This window comes from Lipophrys pholis (genome assembly GCF_963383615.2).
Source record: "Lipophrys pholis genome assembly, chromosome: 10".
NCBI lineage: Eukaryota > Metazoa > Chordata > Actinopteri > Blenniiformes > Blenniidae > Lipophrys > Lipophrys pholis.
The window spans coordinates 13,882,760-13,907,370 of NC_137640.1; the positions used below are offsets into that span (position 1 = coordinate 13,882,760).

At 38.8% G+C, this 24,611-nt stretch overlaps 3 protein-coding genes across 3 annotated transcripts; all 3 read left to right on the forward strand.

The window, feature by feature from the left end:
* The first annotated feature begins 1,427 nt into the window (after positions 1 to 1,427).
* On the forward strand, positions 1,428 to 9,627 carry LOC308115649 (ras-related protein Rab-8A). Its single transcript, XM_080473269.1, has 8 exons — positions 1,428 to 1,658; positions 2,161 to 2,221; positions 3,154 to 3,214; positions 6,203 to 6,280; positions 6,466 to 6,555; positions 6,674 to 6,739; positions 7,212 to 7,262; positions 7,384 to 9,627. Exons 1-8 carry the CDS (start codon positions 1,535 to 1,537, stop codon positions 7,471 to 7,473), a joined length of 621 nt encoding a protein of 206 aa, XP_080329395.1. The 5' UTR covers positions 1,428 to 1,534; the 3' UTR covers positions 7,474 to 9,627.
* A 1,920-nt stretch (positions 9,628 to 11,547) lies between these two features.
* hsh2d (hematopoietic SH2 domain containing) lies at positions 11,548 to 15,146 on the forward strand. The gene is made up of 6 exons (XM_080474046.1): positions 11,548 to 11,562; positions 11,968 to 12,159; positions 12,874 to 12,963; positions 13,064 to 13,229; positions 13,546 to 13,800; positions 14,373 to 15,146. Exons 2-6 carry the CDS (start codon positions 12,029 to 12,031, stop codon positions 14,832 to 14,834), a joined length of 1,104 nt encoding a protein of 367 aa, XP_080330172.1. The 5' UTR covers positions 11,548 to 11,562; positions 11,968 to 12,028; the 3' UTR covers positions 14,835 to 15,146.
* Positions 15,147 to 17,820: 2,674 nt separating this feature from the next.
* Positions 17,821 to 24,400, forward strand: tax1bp3 (Tax1 (human T-cell leukemia virus type I) binding protein 3). The gene is made up of 4 exons (XM_080473434.1): positions 17,821 to 18,047; positions 19,764 to 19,883; positions 21,994 to 22,071; positions 22,259 to 24,400. The coding sequence occupies exons 1-4, from the start codon at positions 18,009 to 18,011 to the stop codon at positions 22,406 to 22,408; spliced, it is 387 nt and encodes a 128-aa protein (XP_080329560.1). The 5' UTR covers positions 17,821 to 18,008; the 3' UTR covers positions 22,409 to 24,400.
* Positions 24,401 to 24,611: the final 211 nt, after the last annotated feature.

Sequence of the window (24,611 nt, forward strand, 5' to 3'; positions counted from 1 at the left end):
TCCATCTGAAGGTTGCCGGTTCACATGTCAAAATTTCCTTAAGCAAGATAATGAAACCAAAACTGCTCACAGGTCTCTAAAGAAGGGACCTGGGCAAATGTTTGTTTCACTAAGAGTACTCTACAATGACATGCACCAAATAAAAGACAGGACCAAGAAATTTCCATGTCTGAATCAGCTTTTTTCTCATTTCTCGTGCATCAATGGTGAATGTGATTAACAGTGTGATGTGCTTTGGGGGTCGCTCAAGCAATGGAAAAGGGCTATGTAGGTGAAATCCTTTTACATTTCCCATATATAAACTCAGATGGCCACAATTTTCCAAATGTAAATCCAAAATCCAGTAAAAAAATTAGATTAGCCATTGAAAAATCTTAAAACAAGCAGTAAATCAACCTTCATTTATTCTCTTCCGGGGTTCTGCAAAACCTAACTATGAACGAAGGCAGGGAACAGCCCGGACAGTTCCCCTGTCCATCACAGGGCAAACGCAGAGACAAACAACCACAGAAACTCACATTTATGGACGACTTAGAGTCACTAATTAATCTTTGTTTTTTAATTGGGGGGAAGCAGACTTCCCAGAGAAAACCCCCACACATGCAAACTCATCATACAAGGGCCTGTCCCATGTTTGAACCCACAGCCTTCTCGGTATGAGGCTAACAGTGGCACCATGGTGCTGCAACACATCCTTGATAACTCCATCAACTAAAATCTGTACATGGAAACAGTATGCAAACAAAGAGAAGTGTTAGACATTCATTTATTTCACAGATTACTATTACAATTCAGTTTGATGCATTACAAATGCAGTTTATATTGCCTGCATTTATTAATAATTCAAATATAATGATAAAAAACACAAGAGATAGATAGATAGATAGATAGATAGATAGATAGATAGATAGACAGATCAAACTCACCAACTGTGTGCTAATTAGTGCCAAAGAGCCATCATATGACTAATAAATAATCTAACAAAACAAAGGTAATTTTTTTGCAGTTATTATTTTGTGTATTATTATTTCTTTCTGAGTTCTATGTTTGTACATATTTAATTATTCATTTACGTCTGTATTTATGTATACGAAATAGGTGCCTTCAGTAGTTGAGCTTTGAAAAGAAAGCAGCTCACTGGAGAAAACGTGGTGTTTCCTTACACTCATAGCTGAAGTTACCGGTTTCCTGAACATACGAAACAGAAACTACCATCAGGCCGCTGCCGGTGAGCTCTCACCAGTCGCAGTAAACACTTTATGTGGCTTGATTTGGTTGCAAAACATCGCTGCTCCGCGTTCACGGCGAAGAACAAATAAATTTCTGCACATTGAAAAGCGATACATTATTGAGCGCGCCGGTTCGTGACCGCGTTCAAAACGAACCAACCCACAGTGACAGCGGCGGACTTCCGTTGCCACGACGACAGAGAAGAGTGACGTTCGATTTGACCAAAAGCCCGTTCGCGAGCAGTGACGTCTCTGACTCCACACCGGGCGGGATATCCGCAGTAGTACCAGGCTAGCTAAATAACATGGCGAAGACTTACGACTACTTGTTCAAACTACTTTTAATCGGCGACTCGGGCGTCGGGAAGACCTGCGTGCTGTTCAGGTTCTCAGAGGACGCCTTCAACTCGACGTTTATCTCTACTATAGGTGGGTAAAAGTCGTCAGCCCGCCACCGTCTTGAGCGAAAAACGGTGAAGGAGCAGCCCATCCCGTCATGCTAATGTGCTGCTAACTTTTGCTGCTCTTGTCAGGAAGCTGCCCACCCGGCTTGTCTCGGGGGGCTTCTCCTGGACATTCAGTCACTTTGACATATTCTTGTACGGCTTAAAGTGGCTACATGTGCTGTCTGACGAGGGTGTGTTTCTGTGGTGACATTTGTATTAATGACTGCAGTGCAAGAAGAGCTAACATGCTACAAGGTGCTAAGTGAAGTTAGTTGTCATTTCCCTTTAGACCCAGCTGCTCTGTACTTCGCACTGTGACCAACTCCATACAACATCTTCACCATCTCCGCCCTTACGTTTATAAACTCTCCATTTGCTTCTGTGGTTCAGATACTGAACTAGACTCTTTGTTGATTTAAAAAGTAGTTTTATTGTAAAGTGTTTTTTTTTTTTTTTGTTTGTTTGTTTGTTTGTTGTTTTTGTAGGTATTGACTTCAAAATCAGGACAATAGAATTAGATGGAAAGAAGATCAAGCTACAGATATGGTAAGAGAATGAAACATTCCAAATGTGTTGATGGGCCCTATGTCGGAATTGTTTTTTGATTTTAAAACATAGACTTCACTCCTCGCCTTACACAGGAAGGAAGTAACGACCTACAAGTGGTTTGACACTGTACTGAGCCTGACTGTATTTTAGTTAAGTGGTTACGTCACTGAAAACTCACCGCTGTTACTGCCTGAATTGTCGCTTGCATATTCTGTACATTTTTGTAAATGTAAAAAAATTTGATCTTGACAGGAAATGTCTTTAAGAGGGCCACTTTTTAATTTCGAACAGTAAGTACGTCTCAGTGCCTGGTTTATCTCCAGTGAAGACGTCAAATCAGATCTTCTGTCTTATTAGATTGTCTGCATTGTTTATAACAGAGCAATCTGTACTTCTACTGACCAGTACAGTTGTCATAATTGTTCAGTGTCCCATTACTTTATAAGTGTTCAAGTGGCCAGGTTTTGTTTAAGAGACAAACTATCTTCATTTGTTAAACATAAATATATTTACATTTAGCTGGTCAACTTTATAAACGGAGTAGTCCAAAATGCAATGAACACCTTTTATATCACAACCTTGAGCTATATGATCACATCGTCTCTGTTTTAAAACTTTGAATTTGCTATGTGTTGCAGCATAATTTTTTTTAGACTGCAACATGTGGTCATCATTGTGTCTGTATGTGAGTTTAATAAACAACAGCCATAACCTGAGGCTTCAGGCCCCATCTGACAGTAACCTCAAACTTGTCTTTTGTGACAATGAATTCAATCCAATAACACACAATGTAAAAGTCGATGTTGTGAACTTTTAAGATTTTATGATTCTTTTTTTCTTCATGAATGCATTAGGTTTCGGGGCAGTATTAATGTTGATTGAGCACAGCTTCTGCTACGCCAAGTTAAAAACCTTAATTTGCCTTTTAGGGATACAGCAGGACAGGAGAGATTCAGGACTATCACAACAGCCTACTACAGAGGAGCCATGGTAAGTTACATTGTCGGCTTCCCATATACCGCGTAGGTCAGTGCTGGGAACTGTGGCAGGGTAATTATCCAAGGTGTAAACATGGCAGCAGAAACCTTTACCAGGACCACGCCCAACATTGTTGATGTTGTACACTCCTGGGACAGTTGAGGTGCGCTCAGTACATCTTGTGATGTGTTTTTTAGCCTCTCTTTCAGTTCAGGTTTAGCTGCATGCCTTCATTTGTTTGTAGCAATTCAGAAATGTAGTTGATTATTGTCGCCTTTGACATTGAGGTGTATACTTCTACTGCTGAGAGGACAGTATGTGTAGTATACTTACCATTGACATCAAAAGCTGTGTTCTTTGCGGCACATGATGTAGTTTCCAAAAATGGTCACGCAAGGAAGAAAGTCTATTAACCACATTTGAATCCAATTTCATTTGCAATTACTCCCTAAATATCGCAAAAAAAAATAAATGTTTTTTTTTATTTTTAAGTGGCAATTATCAAATCCAGTTATAGATTTGCTGTGAGCTTGATACAAAACTACAAAAACATTTTCTCGCCTCTGGACATTTAACTACTTGCTCCAATATTAATACATCATTCAAATACTACATGTATACCATTCATAAAGGGTTTTGGTTATTGTATATAATGTGTCCTCAGCTCACCATTTATAATGTTTAATAATTTAATGATAACTTGACAGCTATTATATAGGTTCTGATAAAACAAGTCTCTATTCAGCCCACATGGAGAAAATTGGTTATGACAGCAGCTCCATATTACACGAATTCTATGAAAAAATAAGGATAGTAAAATTAGTATTTCACATTAAAATGACACAAAAGAATTTACAATAAAAACAAATATTAGTATTTACAACATGAAATGTATAAATGAATAACTGACTAACAAACACACTGGAAACTTTTTCAAAAGTGAAAAATATTTATATTAAATCGCAGTGGATTATTGTGGACCAGCAGTGTTATACAGTTTGATTGCAGAGGGTATGAATGATCTATGGTGGGTTCTTCCTGGATGGAGGCTGTAGCAGTGTGACACTGAAGAAGCTGTTCAGAGCTCCCACAGTGTCATGGAGGGGGTGAGAGATTGATCTCAGCTTAGCTAAGACCCTCCTGCCACCCAACGTATTGTGGTCTTACAGGGGGATCCCCAGGAAATATGTTGCCTTCCTGACCCGTCTGTTCAGCCTGGAGGAAGTTCTGTATCAATAAAACTATTATTTTCCGATATAACTTAAGTGAAATTGAATATATTTTCTATTGCTCCTGAACAAATCATCGGTGATGTACCCTGGGTTGATCAGTGGTTATGGTCTTTTTCACCATTAGACACCTTCAGCCTCCGAGTGGCTCTACTTCTTGCTACGCCTGTTCTGCCTGGTGTGTTTTGGGCTTTGTGAAGAGGTCCACAATTACTCTGCGGTCTGCTTTCGTGGGCATGCATATCGTCTTCTGCTATTTATTTGACAGTTGTTAATTTTTGTCCTTTTTTTGTTGGCCTACCTCAAGATGTCCCCCATGGCATAATCAGCTCTTTGATAATGATGCCAATTGAGCTCTCAGATAACAATGAGCTCAAGGCAGTTTTTACAATGTTACAGGACCATATGAGTGAATATGTCTTCTTGAGCTGCTCGTCCCGGGAAATCATTAAAATCTTTGCTGTGGCATTTTTCTATCATGCCCTTGGTTTGCTGATGTGTTACAGATCTTGGTGTGCACACAGCCATAGATGGTGATGTCCTTGCTGATGGCTTTTACAATTGGATTTAGTAGTTTGTCATGGCATCACTTGTACCAGCAGTATTTAAAGGAATACTGCTGGTACAAGTGGCAGTTCAAGGCCTCCAGCACATCAGATGGGACACATGCAGTGTGAAAGAAGGTTGTCAACAATAACAATACAAGCATTAATTAGATGATGTAGCTCTTTTACACGCTGTGTGTGTGTGTGTGTGTGTGTGTGTGTGTGTGTGTGTGTGTGTGTGTGTGTGTGTGTGTGTGTGGGTGTGTGGGTGTGTGGGTGTGTGGGTGTGTGGGTGTGTGGGTGGGTGGGTGGGTGGGTGGGTGTTTCTTTTTCAATTTTTGATTGTCTGCTTGTTCATGTGCAACAAAGCTATTGGCTTTTACAACATTGTGAGTCGCATGTGGCAGTACTTTTTTTTTTTTTTTTTCAAAATGTTTTAATTTTCTATGTTGAGATGAGGCATATTGACATTGTTGCACGATGGAAGCTGTTCCATTTAAAACTCATAAACTTTACTATAACACATCTGAAGCTGCCGCCAGACACTCTAAAGTGTCACTTTTCACAGTTCACCATCTGGGAAAACGAGTAGAAAAGACCCTAACCCCTAATCGCTATATTTGAGCATTTCCAACATAAGGAACTGATCAAAAGTAAATGAAAAGAGTGAAGGGAACCAAAGTTTTGGATCCACTCCTTAAGAAAAGCAGGAAAAACAACAAACAAGCATCCCAGATAGTGGACAATCTATATTGATCCATAATTATTCTGAGATACAAATGAGTGTATTATCTTAAAATAACAAACATATAATTAACCATATATTAAGCTGACATTCACCTGCATGTCTCTCTCATCTCTTACAACACTTTTTTCCCCCTCAGTTCATCTGTTTTTCTGCACTTTGGTTTCTTTGCTTTATTTGTGACATGTCAGCAATGCTTCATTTAATGCACAAGACCACAAACGCCACACGAACAGTACTGCTACTACTTCTACTGTCATCACATTAAACATCATCATCATCACCGCTACGACTATAACAACAAACACTAACACCACCACTCTCGCCATCAAATCCTTTTTCTCTACTCAGACTGACCTGCCATTCTGTTCCTCTCTTCCTCTTCAGTTCCACTGCACAACGGCACCAGGGTTTAGCCACATGATGCTCAATCTCCTCAAAAAGTCTTTGACTGATGTTTCTCTCTTGATCATCTCTGCAGGGCATCATGCTAGTTTATGACATTACCAACGAGAAGTCCTTTGACAACATCAAGAACTGGATACGGAATATAGAAGAGGTAACGCATTATAGCACTGCTTTCCTTTCTATCTGTCCTGACTCTTCGGGGTGCATTTTAGAGATTTAATTGTTTTCTATTTATTCCTCATCTTTTATACACACTACAGACTATGCATGTAGTTAAGTGCATCGTTGTCGGTACCACCTTTTGATCTATTCTTCTTTCCTGCTTGTGTTTCACAGCATGCCTCAGCAGATGTGGAGAGGATGGTTCTTGGCAATAAATGTGATTTCAATGACAAGCGGCAGGTGTCTAAAGACAGAGGCGAGAAGGTAAAAAAACACTGAACTGGACTGTCAATGTGGTGAAAAGTGTATTATTCTCTGAACACAGATCCATATTGTCTTGTGAATCCTGGTTCTGATTCTGTTTCTGTTCTCTTGCCTTCAGCTGGCATTGGAGTACGGCATCAAATTCATGGAGACCAGTGCAAAGGCAAATATCAATGTGGAGAATGTAAGTTTCTTCTTTTTTCCCCAGAGTTGAGTACAGTTGTTTTGAGCAGGTCAACTCGCTCCGTTTGTACTTTTCACACTGAAACACTCATCCATTTTTTTTTTTAATTCCTAATGTTTTAATAGATAACCTTTATGTTTCAGAGAATCTTTGTTTTTCAGCTCAAAAACAGCACAAAGCAACATTTCAAGATATTTCTTACTGAGAAAAGATGATTTGCACAACTCTCATACATTAAAACAGCATGAGGGCTTGAAGCAGCTCGTCTCACAGTATCAGCTCAACTGACAATATAACTTTATTTACAATATAATATCAGCAGGTTGGTTATCAACTGCTGCCGTGGACGGTGGACCCATTAAACAAAACACACTTGAGTTGGAGATGATATAATCAGACGTGCAGAAATTCGAATTATTGTTCAGTTTGTATCAGAATGGTGCTGATTTTGTTGTCATGTTTTTGTCTTTAGGCCTTCTTAACCCTCGCAAGAGACATTAAAACAAAGATGGACAAGAAGCTGGTAAGAAACTGGACAGTGGAAAGAATAATGCTAATAAACTGGCAACTACAAGGACGTATGGTTTGATCATATTTTCATTTGACTTCTCATTTAAATTGTCTTTTGCCTTTTTGTTTCTTAGGAGGGCAACAACCCGCAAGGCAGCAATCAAGGAGTAAAGATTACAGAACAACCCAAGAAGAGCAGTTTCTTCCGCTGTGTGCTTCTGTGAGCGGATGGGAGATTTTTGGTATCCACCATTGCCTTAACTGTGTCCCCCACTGGACAGAACTGGACCGAGTAGCTCTGATCTGTTTTACCCGTCTTTATTTGTCTGCCACCCCCTTCTACTCCTTCATGTGGTTTTGCCCTGTGATTATTTTAAAAACAAGGTTATTGCTCTCTCGGTTTATCAGTCTTCCCTCGATGCCTGTGGATCTGACTACTGTGGCCTTTGTAATGTGTTGAATCTGATTTAAATTGACTTTAATTCCTGACTAATCCTTCATTTTCAACGACTTCATCCTTGGCAGGCACCGACATTCTTTTTCCCCCCAATTAAACTGCGTCGACGTTTGCCTTCAGATTATCGTATTAATTATGTTGTCAGGGTCACGTGGTGAAGTCTTGTTTATTACATCCTTACAAGCAACAGTAGCCCAAGTCATACTTCCAGAATAAGTCTAATTTCATTATTATTGCCGGATAATGTCTGCAAAGTCATGAGATTACAATCCCAGTTTCGTTTTTTTGTTCTAATACCGCATGTTTGGACTGACATAATGTAAATGCATGTAAATAGGTGTCACTGACTGTTTTACCAAATGAAGTAATAATGCCAGTGTGTTCATCATATCGACAGTGAGTTTACTCTTCTTCCTTTTCTACTTATGTCTGCTCTTGATTTCATTTACTGAAATATTCCAGTGTTCTTGCGAACTCTTCATGTGCAATGTATGCAGAGCCCCAGTTGGCCTATTACAAGTATTCCCGTGGTTGCAGTTAGGCTGGGTTCATGTCAAATCTTCCTTCTTCTGAAAGCACACAATTCACTTTTGTTGTTTGCATTCCATGTCATTTAACTGTTGCTATTCTACTCGACGAGTGGTTTGTTTCAAAACGAGTATTCATGCAGCTCCACAGGTAAACTAGCAATACGTGAAGCAACCACCTGGAAGCAACTCGGTCACACGGGCATGGCGCAGAAGGAATGGCAGCAATGTTAAAATCCTTGTTGTTGTTTTTTTGCATTTCTACTTCTTCCAGTTGTCTGTTCCAACGGGGGAACACGCGCACAACTGTTTCTGGGGCCTTGGATAGGGGCTGTGCTGTAGCAGTATTTATGGAGTGAAACAAAACATAGCACCAAAATGACAAAGTGCCCTTTTTTTTTTTTTTTTTTGTTCTTATTCCTTATGCACTTTTTCTTTTCTTTTCTTTTTTTTTTTTAGCTTTTGTTCTTTCTGTTAAAACAAAGAAGTTCTTAACATGTATTGACTGTGTTTGTTGCGAGTCTTGGAAAAACAATATTCATGCACAAGATGTTCTTATATATTCTCTCTGGGCTTCCTCGAAACATCCAAGCACTGAAACCTGTTTTTAGTTAGCACATTAAAGATTGGAGACATGTGCTGCAGGGATTTATTTTCCATGATGTCTTTGTCACAACATTCCCACTGAAGGATTGAGATTATGTTTATTCTGTTTTTTGCCTTTTCATTGATGCTCCCGGGAACCTCGACGCCCTTTAATTTAGCTTCTCTCCAGATATTAAGTGTTAATTTGACGCAGTGTCACAGTCGTCTGAACTATGCATTTTTTTTTAGGGCGTTTAAAAGAAAGAAACCTCAAAAAGCTTTGCACATTTGACTTAACAAGCTTTATTTGAGATTAGAAATGTGCCGAAGAGTCTTGATTTATTTTCTGACATCACTCCAAACCAAGAGGACAATGATAGGAAAACTTTTGAAATCTGGTTAAAACCACATTGGATGTTTTTGAATTGACCACCAGGTAGTTTGTAGTGATGCTGAACATCCATTGAACCTGTAAACCTGTTGATTTAAGGACTCATGGTTGGTATGGTCGCTCTCAATTAAACCAAATTGCAGCTTGTTAAAAATGTGTGTTTGGGGGTTTTGATTTTCCTCATGATTAATAAAAAACAACTCTTTGAATTGAGTGTTCTTTTATGTTCATATATCTTCAGCATTCCTTAAACTGAATATGAACGTTTTATTGATGGACTTCATGTCAACGAAATTCCAAACTTCAGCAACTGTAAATAAGAGCTACAATGATTGTACTGTAGTTTCATAAATCTTATTGATCTACACTTTTTGTAGATATGTGTTACTTTGATGATTTATTAAATATGAGATTCTTTAAAAAAAAAAAAAAAAAAAGCTCACTCGTCACTGTCTTTGCCTTTTTATTCCAACTTTCAACTTGGGATGCTGTCACTATGAGATGAGAGCGGCAGCCTTTACCACTGCGCAGCTCTGCAGATCAGCAAACATTCATGCACACTCCTGTATCTTGACTTCATCTTGTTGGCTTCTCTCTCTCGCCACAGCAAACAAGAAAGGGCTCAGAGCGGATCTTCAGTGCGAACCCACCTCAGTCGCACCATCAGCAAACCACGCCGTTATCAGACTTCCCTTCATGCATGTCTCACCCATGACTACTTCATGCAACACCACACTTCCTCTCTTGGCATCTGTCCATACCTCTCTCAAAACCACAGGGAGGCAGTATAGCTCCCGGCCTATTCTCTACTTTTCCATCAGCATTCACAGAGCAGAAAATCACACCTGTAATGCTCTTTCTCAGCACGAAATCCATCTGCTTCTCACTGATCTGCACCGCTAATCTTAACCAAGCCTCTTTTATACTTTCTCATACATTTTTGCTATGACTGATCACGTTTATTCAGCTGTACTTACCAAAGCCTCGAACCTCTCCCTTGTTCTTGAAGATTGAGATCAATACACTTCTCCACTCCTCTGACATCCTCTCACTTCAGGATTGAACTGTTTTGTCGGAAGCCCTACAACCAATTTCCCTCAACGTTTTCATGTTTCTACTGGTAAGTTGTCTGGGAAAACAGCCTTCCCATACTTCTTCCTCTGTTATTAGTTTTGTCAACCTGTATATGTCTTTTTCTCTCCTGGGTGGCCACAGTGCCACAACCTCATAACTGTTGATGTTGAAGATGGATTTGTGGTCCTTTGTTGCGACTGGTGTGTATGGAACAGTACCTTCATAGGATATATATAGTTATGTACACTTATCTGAACTGATCTGAGCGTCCATTGAGAATGCAATTAAATTAGGTTCAAAATTAACTAATACTTTGTGTTGTTAGAAGAGTATATTGTACATTTATTTGAGTATTTCTTAAACATCTGAACTTTCACTTGTAATTCAGTACAATTTGAGCATGATGACTATAGATGTATTTGAGTGCAAATTCCCAGTGCTCTTCAAAACGCTGTTATTTGAGAAGGTGGTGGGTGGCAGTGTGTGAATAGAGTAGAAGAAAATTGACACTTTTGGACTTTATATATGCTTCACAAATACTGGTGGAGGCGAGCCATGGTTGAAAGACTTTGACCTTTCTTTCAGGATTTATTTCCCCTTGATAAATGCGTTGAGAGAGGGACAATCCCTTTAAAGTGCCCTTGTTCTTTTAAAGGGACTTATTGTTGGCTCGTGTCATTAAGGAAACATGAATACATCACTAACAGAATGTGTCGTTACTGTTCAAGAACAGTCTGTGATCATAATGAAAGTCAGGTGCTGATTTTACCGACACAGGAGAGATATCAAATAATCTTACCGGCAACTTTGTACTGTGGACTCTGGTCTATCGGAATAAGCAGATGTCATATAACAGGCCAGGACTGAAGTGTCCGGCTTCATCTGTGTCTAATTTCCTATTAATATTTACTGAACCCTGTTGTCTATAAGGGTGTGTGTGTGTGTGTGTGTGTGTGTGTGTGTGTGTGTGTGTGTGTGTGTGTGTGTGTGTGTGTGTGTGTGTGTGTGTGTGTGTGTGTGTGTGTGTGTGTGTGTGTATGAAAAAATATATAGCTGTATGATCCAGTTACTCTTATCTCGTGGAATAAAGGCTTACTGTGAGATCTACTGTTATGACTAAACCACCCTTGTTATAGAATATTTTTAAATTGCCTATCAGTAATTTCTTCTTCTCCAAGTATCTCCTTCCACTTGTTAGAGTTTGGGCTCCTCCCTCTGAACAGGTGTCCTCTGGAGAGGAAGTTCAGTGTGTCATTTCATTGCAGAGCTGCCAGGAAAGGTGAGTTAACTTCTGCTGTGAGCTCTTTCAGTCAGAGACCTCATAAGTAGCATAATTTATTTGTTGTTACAAAAATCAATATCTCATCTTTACCTTTATCTGTATGTTTAAAATACAAATTTCAGATTATTCAACGAGACGATTTTTATGTTTTGACTGTATCCTCCTTTGTTTGTTTTTTTTACAGTTAATAGAAAATCCGCCAAATATTTGTAGTTGTAAATGCAAGAGAGTTACTATATTAACTGCAGAACAATGTTATTGGTATGTCACTCTGAATACCACACCTTGAAAAGGAACCATTGATATTGACGACGGTTCATACAGCCGTATGTGCTTCGTGTCTTTTGTGTTATTACCTGTCTTCTATTAAAACTTAATGAGGCGTAAATGATACAATTGCAGGTCTTTGTGCCGAGTGAATTCTCCATCAAACCCAACAGAGGAGTGGTTTGATCCCCTCCTCATGATGATGGATTGGACCCCGTCTTCACAAGGACAACATGATGCTGTCACCTGGTTCACAAAGTACCAGCTCCAGTCCGTGATCAACAATGGCATTGTTCCAGAATGGTTTCATGGGATTATTTCCAGGAAGTAAGTTTTCCAATTCCCTCAGTGTTATCCATTAATAGAGGAGCATACCAGACAGATCAATGAGGATGGTGGTTTGAAAAGTCTAAATTGGAAATGTGAAAAGCGCACATGTTGTATTTCTGATGTTTAAAATGACTTTTATGCTGCTATTTTTGTACACCCCATAGTTTTCATGATAATATTAGTGTTTGTTTTAAAAAAAAGCAACATTATGGATGTATTATTAATAGATTCAAGATTCAAAATACTTTATTTATCTCAGAGGGGCAATTTAAAACAGCCCACACTGAGTCGTTGTAAACACAAACATAAAGACTTTAAAAAAAAACCCATAGCATAGAATAGTTTAAGAACAGATGTCAAAGTTTACATTACCATAATAAAAGTGAAGATTATACAGCAGTGAGAAGGTAGAAATATATACCTTAATGAGGTGTGAACAGGACATAAGTTTTCTATAATGCTCCAAAATGATATTTTGGGAAGTTGTGCCGCCAATGTTTTTAGGAAGCTCTTGTTCACCACATAAACAGATTAGATGTATTTGTGCTGCTGGACCATCAAAAGCATGAAAGACTGGAAATACATTTCAATACATTCACATACAAACATGACAAAATGCCACTGTGATCGTCACAGAAAAGATGACCTCCCCGAACGACTCCCAGGTTAAAGTGGATGTATGACCGTAGCTGTTTGTGGTCATTTGTGTAGGGCAGCAGAAGACCAGCTCATGCCCAACCCTCCTGGCTACTTCCTCATCAGAGTTAGTGAGAGCAGGATCGGCTACACTCTCTCATACCGGTGAGTGATTTCAGGCTAAAAGGAGATTAAAGTGTTATACTCACATCAAGTACTAATGTTCAAAGTCCTGCAATCTTGACTCTTTTTTGCAACCCTTCAGTGCTGAGGATCGTTGCAGACATTTCATGATTGATGCTCTGCAGGACGGCCAATACGAAATTGTGGGAGAGAACAGCCGCCACCAGTATTTGCAGGACCTCGTGGACTATCATCGTAGGACTCCCATCATGCCGTTCTCACAGGTGCTGACTGTTGCCTGTGGTCAGGTAAGGTATTGTGTCTGCTGTTTTACATTTATACAGTGGTATACATTAAATATTTGTTCTGTTTTATTGTATTGCAACGAGTACACTTGATACTCAAATATATTGTTTAGGTTACAATGAAAAACAATCCTTTTAAAACTATAGTCTGACATCAGGACAGCAACAGGCATTTCTCATTGAGTACTGGTCATTTGAAACCACAATGGCTGCATCCCCCTTTTTGTTTTTTCTTTTTTTTGTGCTGCACCCACAAAGAAAACACAAAATGAATAAACACCTGCCTTCTCTTTTGTCTCTCTGTTTGGTCTCATTTAAGTCCTCAAACGATAAGACCGACTATGCAGAACTGCTGTTTCCAAAAACGCATCCAAAACCAAACAGCAGTTTGCTTCCGAGCAACCTGCCTTTCCCGAGCACGAGTCACCAAACAGCCGCAGAAGAAGAAGATATTCCACCAGCTCTTCCTTATCGACCCAACAACCTGACCAGCTCTACAGGCCTTTCTGCAAATAGGCTTTACCCTTGTTTGGATATTGAGTCTACACAACCCGCCACATCACTTCCTGATAAGGTATAAACTAATCCTATGACATTAGAAGATGCTAAAATGTGAATTTCAAAACATTTAACAGGTTGCAACTGGATCTAGCTTCAATTCAGATATTTTACGGCGGGTGGTTTGTTTTTTGGAGTACGAGTCTTGATATGTAGGATTTTCTTATTTATTTATCATGCCTTGACTTGATTAATATGTGAAACTATAGCCATTCTCTAAAGTAACTGTTTGCTCATATTTGCAACAAACTTAACAATTTATATTCAACATATGTTTCTCATCTTAGCTGTTGTCAAACTAAGTGTGAGAACATTATCTTTGTTGCACATGGAGCATTTCTCATTATCTTTGGCCTTTTCTCAGGATAAAGGTGAGCATGTAGGGCTCAGGTAAAATAAACAAAGCAGGTGGTGTGTTGTGTACCTCCTTTCATATTTCAGGCAGAATGTGCAAAAACCATGAAACTATGCATAGATCATCCACCAAGTTTAGTAACCAGGGTCATAAAATCTTAACCCATCAATTAAAAATAAGCTTTTTTTTCTAACAAGTTTATCTGTTGTCTCTTTCACATTCATGATCCATAGCCTGTGCCAATGACCAGGAAGAGATATATAGCCGATAACCCTTCAGCCAGCCAACCTCCTGAGGTCCCTTCACGGAGCGGTGTGCCTCTGAGGCTGAACCAGGTTTGCACAAGAACAGTGTCTGCAGTTGAGAGTCCTTCCACAGCCTCTGAGCAAGCAGTAATTGCCAACATTCAGCCAGGAAAACAACAGGAGGCAAAGGTGTCGGTCGTCACCAACTTCAGGAACCTCAAAAAGAAATTCCAAAGGAAGAGAAGCATTTCACAAAATATTGTTTATGCAGAATTTCACATGGCAGAAACTGCCCATGTTGGAAATGTTGAGAATGAGTACCAGACGATTGAAAGGGGGCGGGCCTTTAGCGGGTCAGCACTGTCTGACTCGTCCACTAACGTTAGACAGACTGACCAAGGTTTACCTCAAGAATACCTCACACCCCCACCTTTTGCACCAGGCCACTGATACAAAGCAGGGAGAGTCCTAGTAAGACGTTATGGTACATATTGCAATGACGAATGGGTTTTGTAGCTCATCTGGAACTGTGTTAAGAGACTTCACCAATAATGAGGGGAAGAGGAAAGTGGATGGATATGTCCATCACACCCTGCTCAGGTAAAGTAAAACAAAAATGACACAAAGAATACTGATAGGCAGCTTATACATTGAAAGAAGAATTTAAAATCTGGGTGATATATTGTCTTAAAGGTGATATTTTCTGTCAGATGTGTTTGCTTTCAGTAAATTCTCAAGTGGAAAGACTACTTAGGTGAACCCATTACCGTTCCCCGGCTATATCTCCATTGATTGGCTTGAACTATGATATATTCTAACTCTTACTCATAAATATGAACAAACACAATGTGGTACACAAAGGGGTATCCTTCTTTGGGAATACTTTGCCATTGGGATGATCAAATGGCTGTATGCTATATGTGGCAGAAGCCAACAAGGTAATAAAAAGACTAACCCAGGCAATTAATTGGGATTTTGTGTACTTGGCAATACATTTATCACTGATGGAAATACTATAAATTTGGTTGAAGTAACATGCACATTGTACATAATTTACCTAAGCATAATGTGCCAAAAGGTAATGATATCATATACAGCATCTAAAATGCAGAACAATAACATATGTGTGAGTTGCATGGGCTGCATAGATACACTATGGCCTTCACCTCTAAATTTCCAAACATCCTTGAATCAGCCATATTATTTTTTCGTTGGTCAATATAAAAGAAATTGTAGAATTCAAACAAATATTGCTACTTGTTGTGAGAGTGGGTTTAGAGTAAATAGAGTTAATTTTACTCCTAATGGGTGAGAATAGGCAGCTTTGCTTTACTTAGAAAATGCATATATATATATATATATATATATATATATATATATATATTTATATACAGGGGTGATATAGTTTTATCCTACCCTGGTGAGGACAATTATGAAAAAAGGGATAAAGCGTCACCACAACATATCTTACTTTGTCTAATCTTAAACTATGCCTTCAAACCTTTATGAGCATCTTTGATAATATGTGTGCACATTATAAAGCTTCAAAATGTTTCTTTTTTTTTTTTTCAATGAGTGCAACAAATATAATTTTAATGCATTCTGAAGATGAAACCACCGAGGTCAATCTATATTTTGTCAGCTTAACTTGACAGGCTTTCAAATAAATAATAATGTTGGCTACATGAGATTGTTTGAAGTATAAAAGGCAGCAGGAGGAAGTTTTGAACATCATATGTAAATCAGGACCAACAGTCGCCCTTTTTCAGGAGCCATGGTGTGATATCACAGTCAGATCTGTTATCAGATTAGAAAAGCTGGATGGCAGAGAAACAATTTCTGGTCGTGGTCAAACTCTTTTCATAAGTTGAAATGTTCAGGCGAATATAGTTTTTAAACGTTTTATCAACACAGACAGAATTTCTATAGATTTCCACAAACATTGTGTCCTACTTTTGTAATGCGCCTATAAGTAATGTGAAGCCTGCGGAACATATGATGTCTGTGAATGTTTATCAAATGCATATTTTAACTTTGTGCTAGAACTGTGTGAATAAAGCACTTTGAAGCTTTCACTCTGCAATATATTCCGAGTGCTGATTGGATGCAATAGCTTGCAGACACTCCAGCTAAACCAGGAACCATTATCACCGCTCTGTGTACTATTATGGAGTCACAAGCATTGTTCATATAGTATATTGACCCTTCATAACAAACTCATAAAAAAAAAATTTCTCATGAGGAACAATCATATAAAATTCATGCCAGATGTTTAAAGAGTACTGTTGGTTAGATGGTTAAACATGCATCATCAGGTCTAAATAAAAATTATTACCTCTGGTTTGCTGGTATTTTGAAATCCATCCATATTCTATACCCTTTTTATCTAAACAAAGGACAAAGAGTGCCATTTCCAGCGAACACAGATTAAATGTCTTGGACTGTGGGAAGACACCTTAATACCCAAAGACAATACTGTCATAGGGAGATCATACAAACTTCAAACACGGAATCTAACTCCTGGTATTTTAAGCTGAAAATGCTAACTATTGTTCCAACATGGACCCTTTGCTTACCATATCTGTCCTCTCCTGAAGTTACCTGTTCATACCTGTCAGTATGCCTCACACTATCATCGAGGCCCGTGACTACTTCAAACCCCCAAACATGATGCACTTCACCTTGAATGCTGTGTAACACAAACCCCTTCTTCAATACCAATTATGCAAATAGTGAAAGTGAAAGTGAAAAAAAATAAATAAAGAAATAAAGAAATGTTGGACCAATTCTGCAAACTTATCCAACTTACAGGAGGACGAGTGACTGGAGACTGGAACGGAACCACATTTACTGCTCTATCGGGGCCAGATTCAAAGATAATGTAGCAGCATTTGGATGCACTTGTCTGGTGGAAAACATGCAAGGTAGAGCCTATTGCCATGAACATTATCTGTAGTCTGCATAGTTTTGTGATCTCCTTGTCAATGCATGGGGACATGGCACCACCTTATGGAATGTTTTCCAATGAAAACACTGGACAAATTAAGTTATAATCAATAGTTCAGAATAATTCCAACCAGTAGAGTATATATTGGTGGGATGTGTAACATTGAATTCTGATCATTGGATTCTTATAAGTGCTACAAGTGATTGTTTCCTTGGTAAAAATGAGTTACTGCTGGTTGACTTCTAAATAAACATATAAATAAATAAATAAATAAATAAATAAATAAATAAATAAATAAATTAAAAAAAAAATAAAAAAATAAAATATATATATATATATATATATATATATATATATATATACGGCTCGTCGAGATCCTGCTCTCGTGAATCTCATCTGTACTCTACAGAGGAAAGTAGGGCGCCGGTCAGCCATTAAGCACCGCCCGCCCAGATTACCAAGGTGTAGGGAAACGGGCAAACGCCCCGAGCCGTAACTGGAGGTGACGTCATTCGGGAAGCAGTTGGTTCGTCACTCGGGTTCATCCCACGTTACCGATGCCGAGGGTCGAGAAGTTGTTTCCCTGAGAAACGCCCTGCTTTTCGTTATTTCGTGCTGTAAGAATACAGTTTACCTCCGAGTTTCTCCGCCTTGAACAGCCCAGCGAGCCCACAGCCATGTCGTTCGTCCCTGGGCAGCCGGTCACTGTTGTTACGGTAAGTTTGGAAGTAGAGGCGGCGGCTTCTATTCAGACGGGACTCTATTGTTCAGCGGTCCGACTCTTTGACCGTTTCAACTAAAAATTAAAACCATAGTTAGAGTCCCTCGTGACACCTATGAACTTATGCCAGCCGCACATATCCACTATACCGAGACTGTTTTAGATAGAAGTTAAACGGTGGAACGTGTCTCTCCACGTCGCGTCGCTCCATGTAACTAAACTAAACAACCCGTCAAATCCACGATGGTTGAACTTAAACTCTTACTTTTACTATAAAGTGCGACTTTGTGTGACTTTGAATGATTTAAAATGCTTTCACAGCGAACTAGTGAAAAATGGGCGTCGCCTCTGCCGCGGGTCGGTTTTCCTGGTCGAGCTGCTGCAACGTTACTGAAAAGAAAAAGTACTTTGATTGTTGACTTTTCCCCCCGAGAAGAGCCTTGGCTTGTAGATTAGGGTAAAAGGACCTGCGGAGCTGGGACTGCAAGAGTTTTTATTTTATTTGGAACATGATAAGTGGAACAGCAGGACACAGGATGAGTTAAACTGTTCTCGTCATTCATCATATTTGTTCCTCGTATTGTTTTAAAATTTACACTCTCCCATCTGCCAAGGCTCATCAGAACTGTGTGAGTAATTTGATTGGACAGCATCGCTTTTTTTTTTTCTTCTTTTTAAAAAAAATAAAAATAAATCTAATGTTTTTGGTCACAAGATTTTTTTTCTGGTTTTTAAAAATGTAATCGAACTTTACATTAAGTCTATCAATTATTATTACTATCTCGTCCCCACTGTGGGGTCCTGGTTAACGTTCTTGTTTCACGAGGTAAGAATTTCCACTCTTCTATTACAGGGTTTTATCTGTTGCTTTCCCCTCAGCTTGGCTTTTTTTGCCAGCTTTTCACGTTCAAAACACACAGGTCACTCTAAATGAACTGTAAGTGCAAATGGCAATGTTTGTATTGGTCTGTAAGTATGTGTCACTCAGTGATGAACTGGTGTCCAGCTTCGTTCGTGCTTTATGAGATATGGTGGCATGATGCAGGCGACAAACTCCAACAGTCAGATCCTGCTGTAGGGAGCCAGAAAGCATCATTTTTCCATGCTTTCTTCCTCTGTGCAGGATTTAATCTTCACTGTCATTCAAAGCAGTAATCCCTCTCGGTTTTCATGGAGAAACATACTTTGTAATGCCCGATAAGCGGAACTCATTGGGTTGGTGGTTTGCATATTCATGTACAGTGCGACTAAACGTACATCGGTAAGGTTCATGCACCACTTTTTAAAGTGGAAGAGGAGGAAAGTTTTGTAGTGCTGGCAGATCCCGTCTGACTGACAAACACCCAGACGGAGCTCCAGTCATCCTCAGACTTCATTCTACTGACGGCACCAGACTGATTATTCACAACACACACAGAGACAGGCTTTGTGCTTGAGACGCCTTTCCATCAGAGTCATCTGGTCCTGGTATGAGCCTGCAGTTGCATGTCAGTGTCAAGGGCTGGGCACCATTAATAAACTGTCCATCCCAGTGAGATGGATATTGTTGCACAGTTAGCTTTTACACTAAAGATCTCAAAAGATCTGGAATTTCTTCTGCCCACAGTAGTTGTAATATACCGTCGACTGTGTTTATCCACCGCTCACTATTTCTCTAAACAAGAACTTGTGTTTCATTGGATTTGACATTCTGTTTTCTTCTGGTGAACAGCAACGAATCGAGATCCAAAAATTGCGGCAAGGAGATCATCTGATCTTGGGCTTCAGCATCGGAGGAGGGATTGATCAGGACCCCGCGCAGAATCCTTTCTCTGAGGACAAGGCTGATAAAGTAAGTACACATCATACCTAAAGGATAGCAATCTGTGCTTGGTAGATTGTTTGTTTGTTGTAGCAGTGCTTCTTGGCAATAAATCTCACACCATTGGAAAAACCTGCTTCTTTCCCCGGTTGACTCATGTCGTGTTTTTGTGATGGGTTGGACGATTGAAGTTACAAGAAACCAGATCTGCCTGCCATTTTAAAATGTATTTGTTCAACAAACAAGAACCTCAGTAGCATGTGGAGGAAGTATACACAGCCACAACGGCCTGGATATCTTCTCATCATTCTTTAACCAACATTTGTCGCAGGTCAGTCAGGGTTGCACCAACAGATCAAGCTGGTCCTACAAGTGTTTAAATGGCTTTAAGTGAGCGCTGCCATCCAGTCCTCCCCACTTCTAAATTCTAGGAGTCTCAGAACAAAACAAAACTCATATTGTGGAGGTATTGGATTACCACTGGTTGCAGAATCTCCTCTTCATATCTTTTACCATTGAGAGGTACCAATCAGAGGCCTGACTGTCAACACCTGCAGGTACCAGAAGCTCAAAACCAGAGTCCAGTAAAAGATGCAGACAGGAAGGATTTGATAAATATCTGTCATACTCAGGTCTGCTGCTCATCCCACAAATACATTTTCCTTGCAAATGTGGCGCCATTCAAAATTTAAAGGATCAGCCTTTCATGTGATGAAAGATTTATTTCCAAAAAGGAAAAGTTACAACAAAGGAATCCTCTACAAAACACAAATGTCCTTTTTTCTTCATAGTTTATTGAACTCATGTTTGTGTTGATCAGCACATCAGGATAATGAATGTTTGCAGGACGCTACAGTCTCTGTTAGGACGCAGTTAAACAGAAGAATGATCAGATCCCAGATTAGATTTTCATAGAAAACTACTTTGTAGAGGTTCTACTCAACTGGTGGGTGTCGATCCAGAATGTCCTGAGCCGAGACAACAAAATATATCAATATATGTGGGCAAACCATGACACATCATCTAACAAACCATGACGCGTCATCTAACAAACCATGACGCGTCATCTAACAAACCATGACGCATCATCTTCAACAGTCTGTGGTTAGTAATTGTAATGAGTATTTTTTTATTTTGTTTGTTGTTTTTTTTTACATTAAAACATAGGTGCAACAAAGAATACATGATTATATATAGTATGTGATGTGAATTTCATTATTATCAGGATAGAAATAACTGTCTTTTGTGTCCCAAACAGTTGGCATGTGAAAGGATGAAGCCATAAATACAGAAGTGACATTTGGACCTACATTTTGAAGCTCCAGCTCAGAAATTAATTTTTATTTCATATTTGGATCAAAACATTGAGACTGTTGAAAAACAGCTTAAGTTACTGAAGTGAAGAGTTTTGGAAAATTAAACAAATTCGACATAACAGGGAATATTTCTCTATTTCTACGTCCTCATGGCCATTTAGCCATTTACCAATTGACTAACAAAGTTTAACAATAAACTAGAATAATCTGCTTGACTACTGCAGGATTAAATTATTCCCTATTTTAGTTCAGTCGATTTATAAAGTGAATATTTTCTTGATTTGGGTCCCGGCTTTTCATTGAGGGTGTTTTTGGGTTCTGCAGCCAGACCTGTTGAGAGCCACTGCTTTATAACTGGGCACTTTTTATTAAGATTTTCACCTTCGTGTTCCCCGTCACATCCATGTAGAGAAGCACAGTCGTATGTGCACAGTATTTAAATGAGCTTCAGAACAGGTCAGAACACAACAATCCTGACTTCAGGGGGTAACAACTCACGATAAACTATCTGAATCATAGAAATAGAAACTGCAAGTTTACACAAGTTGAATGTGACCAACCTGCCGGCTGAGCAGCAGCCAAAAGACAAGTGCTGCAGTCAGAACGCTGTGCGCCTCAAGCTCACATTCTGCTCTCTTTATGTTGAACGTCCACTGGCTGTAAAAAGTTGTTCAGTATACCGTATTTGTTAACTACCAGTTTCTATCTGTGACATGTCCTTTTCTTATTTTCAATGCTTGGATAGCCTTTTTTATACGGCGGGTCCCTGTAAGTTATGCAGCTCTTATTAGATCGAACAATAATTGTTTTTGTCTTGTTTAAAGGGCATCTATGTGACCAGGATATCACCAGGAGGACCTGCTGAAGTTGCAGGCTTGATGATGGGAGACAAAATAATGCAGGTATTGCAGTGAATTTAAACTTGTTAAATTAAGGATCCACAAGATGGCGCTGTGTCCTCCCAAGTGCCACACAGGAGCTGCGTCTTCATCCAGCTTCAGTTATTTACAGTACTTCATTTATTTTGGTTTGTTGAAAGTTCTACTCTTTTTTTTTTTTAACCCAAACAAAATCTTTTCTGTGTAACAGGTGAACGGTTGGGATATGACCATGATGACTCATGACCAGGCTCGTAAAAGACTCACAAAGAAGAATGAGGATGTGGTGCGTCTTCTGGTGACCAGAAAGTCTTTGGAAGAAGCTGTCAGACATTCTATAGGCCCTTATCCCAAACAGTGATGTGGTGGTACGACAGCTCATAAAAGAATATCAAGCAATATCAAGGGACTGAACACATACTTGCACAGTATTTTGACTCCCCAGTATTCAGAGGATGTTTGAAGCGTGGCCTTTATGACTACATCGATGCAAAAACAATATATAAAAAAAGTCTTCCGAATCATATACATTACAAAATGTTCTGAATCTGGTTGTATCCATTCTTACAGATTTAGTTTTGTTAATGGGAACAGTAATAATCAGTTCCTTTTCATTTAACATGCTCAATTGTAACTGACACGAAAGCTGAACTTGGTGAAAAGCTGAGGCAACTGCTGACATTTGGATCGTTTAAAACGTTTAGAGTTTGTTTTGGGATAACTGGGGGTGGAACCAATGTCGGACTGAATCTTATTTTGGAAACGTGCTTTATTGATACATTTCAGTTTGAACGACTGTTTGACTTAACCTCTCTACATTGAGATCGGAGATATGGGAACAATGCTTTCTTTTCTTTTGACATAAGCTGTTCGGATCATTCCTCAGAACCATTTCAAATTCTTTTTCACCTTTACTTGACCAAAGCGGGACACTGGATACACCAACAACAGTGCATTGCTGTTGATGATCTCTTTCATGTTAGATTTGCGTTTCATTCAACCAATATTTTGTTGTCAAAGTTGCAGCTTCTGAAGCCAAAGTGAAAGTTCATGCCCTGCCACACAATCAGTATAATGTAATACAATGTTTTGTTTGAAGTTGTTTTAGGGTTTTCGTTCTTCAATAATGATACAGCATACAGTACAAAATAATATTGTTATACACTGTTTTTGATATATACTTTGTTTTCACTAATTATCAGTTAACATGCATGTCTCTATTCTGTTAATTTTGCATTTGCTTGATTTTATGTGGTAAAAGTTAGCTTTTCTCTTCTACTTCTAAAATAAAATGTTTTTTTTTTCTTTTTTCTACGATGCTCTAAAATCAAGTTCAGTGGCGAGAACTAATTTTGGAAGATGCCTTTTTATACGAAAATATGTCAACGTTATTCTTTCCTGATTATCACCACTTTTGCTGAACTCTCCAAGAAAAAGATGACCCGCCATTAATTAGCTGTTTTTGCTGGAAGAGCAGTGTCACACTGGAATCTCATTCACATTGATTGTAAAATGTCTTGCAGCTCTTTACCGTCACTGGCCAGAATGGAAACTGTAAACCTAAACCAAACCACAATGAATGTTTAATCATTTGGACTGTGCATCTTTAAATGAACACTCCATACCACTAACTATTCATGTGTTTCTTTTTATTTGTTCCATGATTATGCTGATGTGCCTATTCTTAATAGAGCGTTTACTAAACAATATACTAGTGATTGCAAAGTTGGCTCTAATAATAGCTGTATTATAGAGACTTAAATCCTGTCATGCAATTCTTTTACTTGTTAGGAAATGTAGGTTACATATAAGCACCTTCAAAGAGAGGTAATGAAATGTTGATCGATCCATTACTGCCAAGCAAAGTGCCGTTTTTCTGTTTTTCTTTACAGTCTAAACTGTTTAGAATTATTGATGTTACATATTAGATGATCCTGCACTGTGTGATTATTACATACTGGTCATTACGTGTATGCAAAGCCACAAAAGGGATGGTTCCGCCCTACGATAACTAGAGTAGAGAATAATTGTGCTCCTTAGCTTTCCTCAGACCTTCCCGGAGTCATCAGACCAAAGTAAATTGTAGTGAAGCTGAACCATCAGTGACTGTGTGACCTGCTGGAATCTATCACACAAGAAAAAAGAAGAAAGGAAACCATTTTGTAGTTTCATTAACTGAGACGGGGGAGACGGGCAAGAACAAGTTGTACTCTACAGGTTCACAAAACTAAAAGGTTTTTCTTTTCTTATTTCCGGCTATTTTTTAGTTATTGGTTTATGAAATGCTGCATGTATGTGTGTGCTCAAGAGAAGCATTTTGTTCGATAATATTCAGTTTTTCATTCTAAAGACCAAAAAAAAAGGGACTCAAAATGCCTCATTGTGCTTTTAGAGCAATAAATGTATGTATGCCCAATTTATTCTAAACAGTTTTTCACGTTGGTCAGATATATCATAACTGAAAAACAAAGTCTGCCCTTTGACACTTTTTATTGATAAATATCTACCGCAGTATGATCCAAAGTTCACTATATATATATATATATATATATATATATATATAT

Bases quoted from the DNA above. Each gene is read 5' to 3' on its own strand.
- LOC308115649 (XM_080473269.1), top strand. From the start codon at position 1,535: ATGGCGAAGACTTACGACTACTTGTTCAAACTACTTTTAATCGGCGAC. The intron at 1,659-2,160 runs GTGGGTAAAAGT...TTGTTTTTGTAG, and splicing joins GACGTTTATCTCTACTATAG to GTATTGACTTCAAAATCAGG. The intron at 6,556-6,673 runs GTAAAAAAACAC...TCTTGCCTTCAG, and splicing joins CTAAAGACAGAGGCGAGAAG to CTGGCATTGGAGTACGGCAT.
- hsh2d (XM_080474046.1), top strand. From the start codon at position 12,029: ATGATGATGGATTGGACCCCGTCTTCACAAGGACAACATGATGCTGTC. The intron at 12,160-12,873 runs GTAAGTTTTCCA...TCATTTGTGTAG, and splicing joins CATGGGATTATTTCCAGGAA to GGCAGCAGAAGACCAGCTCA. The intron at 12,964-13,063 runs GTGAGTGATTTC...GCAACCCTTCAG, and splicing joins GGCTACACTCTCTCATACCG to TGCTGAGGATCGTTGCAGAC.
- tax1bp3 (XM_080473434.1), top strand. From the start codon at position 18,009: ATGTCGTTCGTCCCTGGGCAGCCGGTCACTGTTGTTACG. The intron at 19,884-21,993 runs GTAAGTACACAT...TCTTGTTTAAAG, and splicing joins CTGAGGACAAGGCTGATAAA to GGCATCTATGTGACCAGGAT. The intron at 22,072-22,258 runs GTATTGCAGTGA...TCTGTGTAACAG, and splicing joins TGGGAGACAAAATAATGCAG to GTGAACGGTTGGGATATGAC.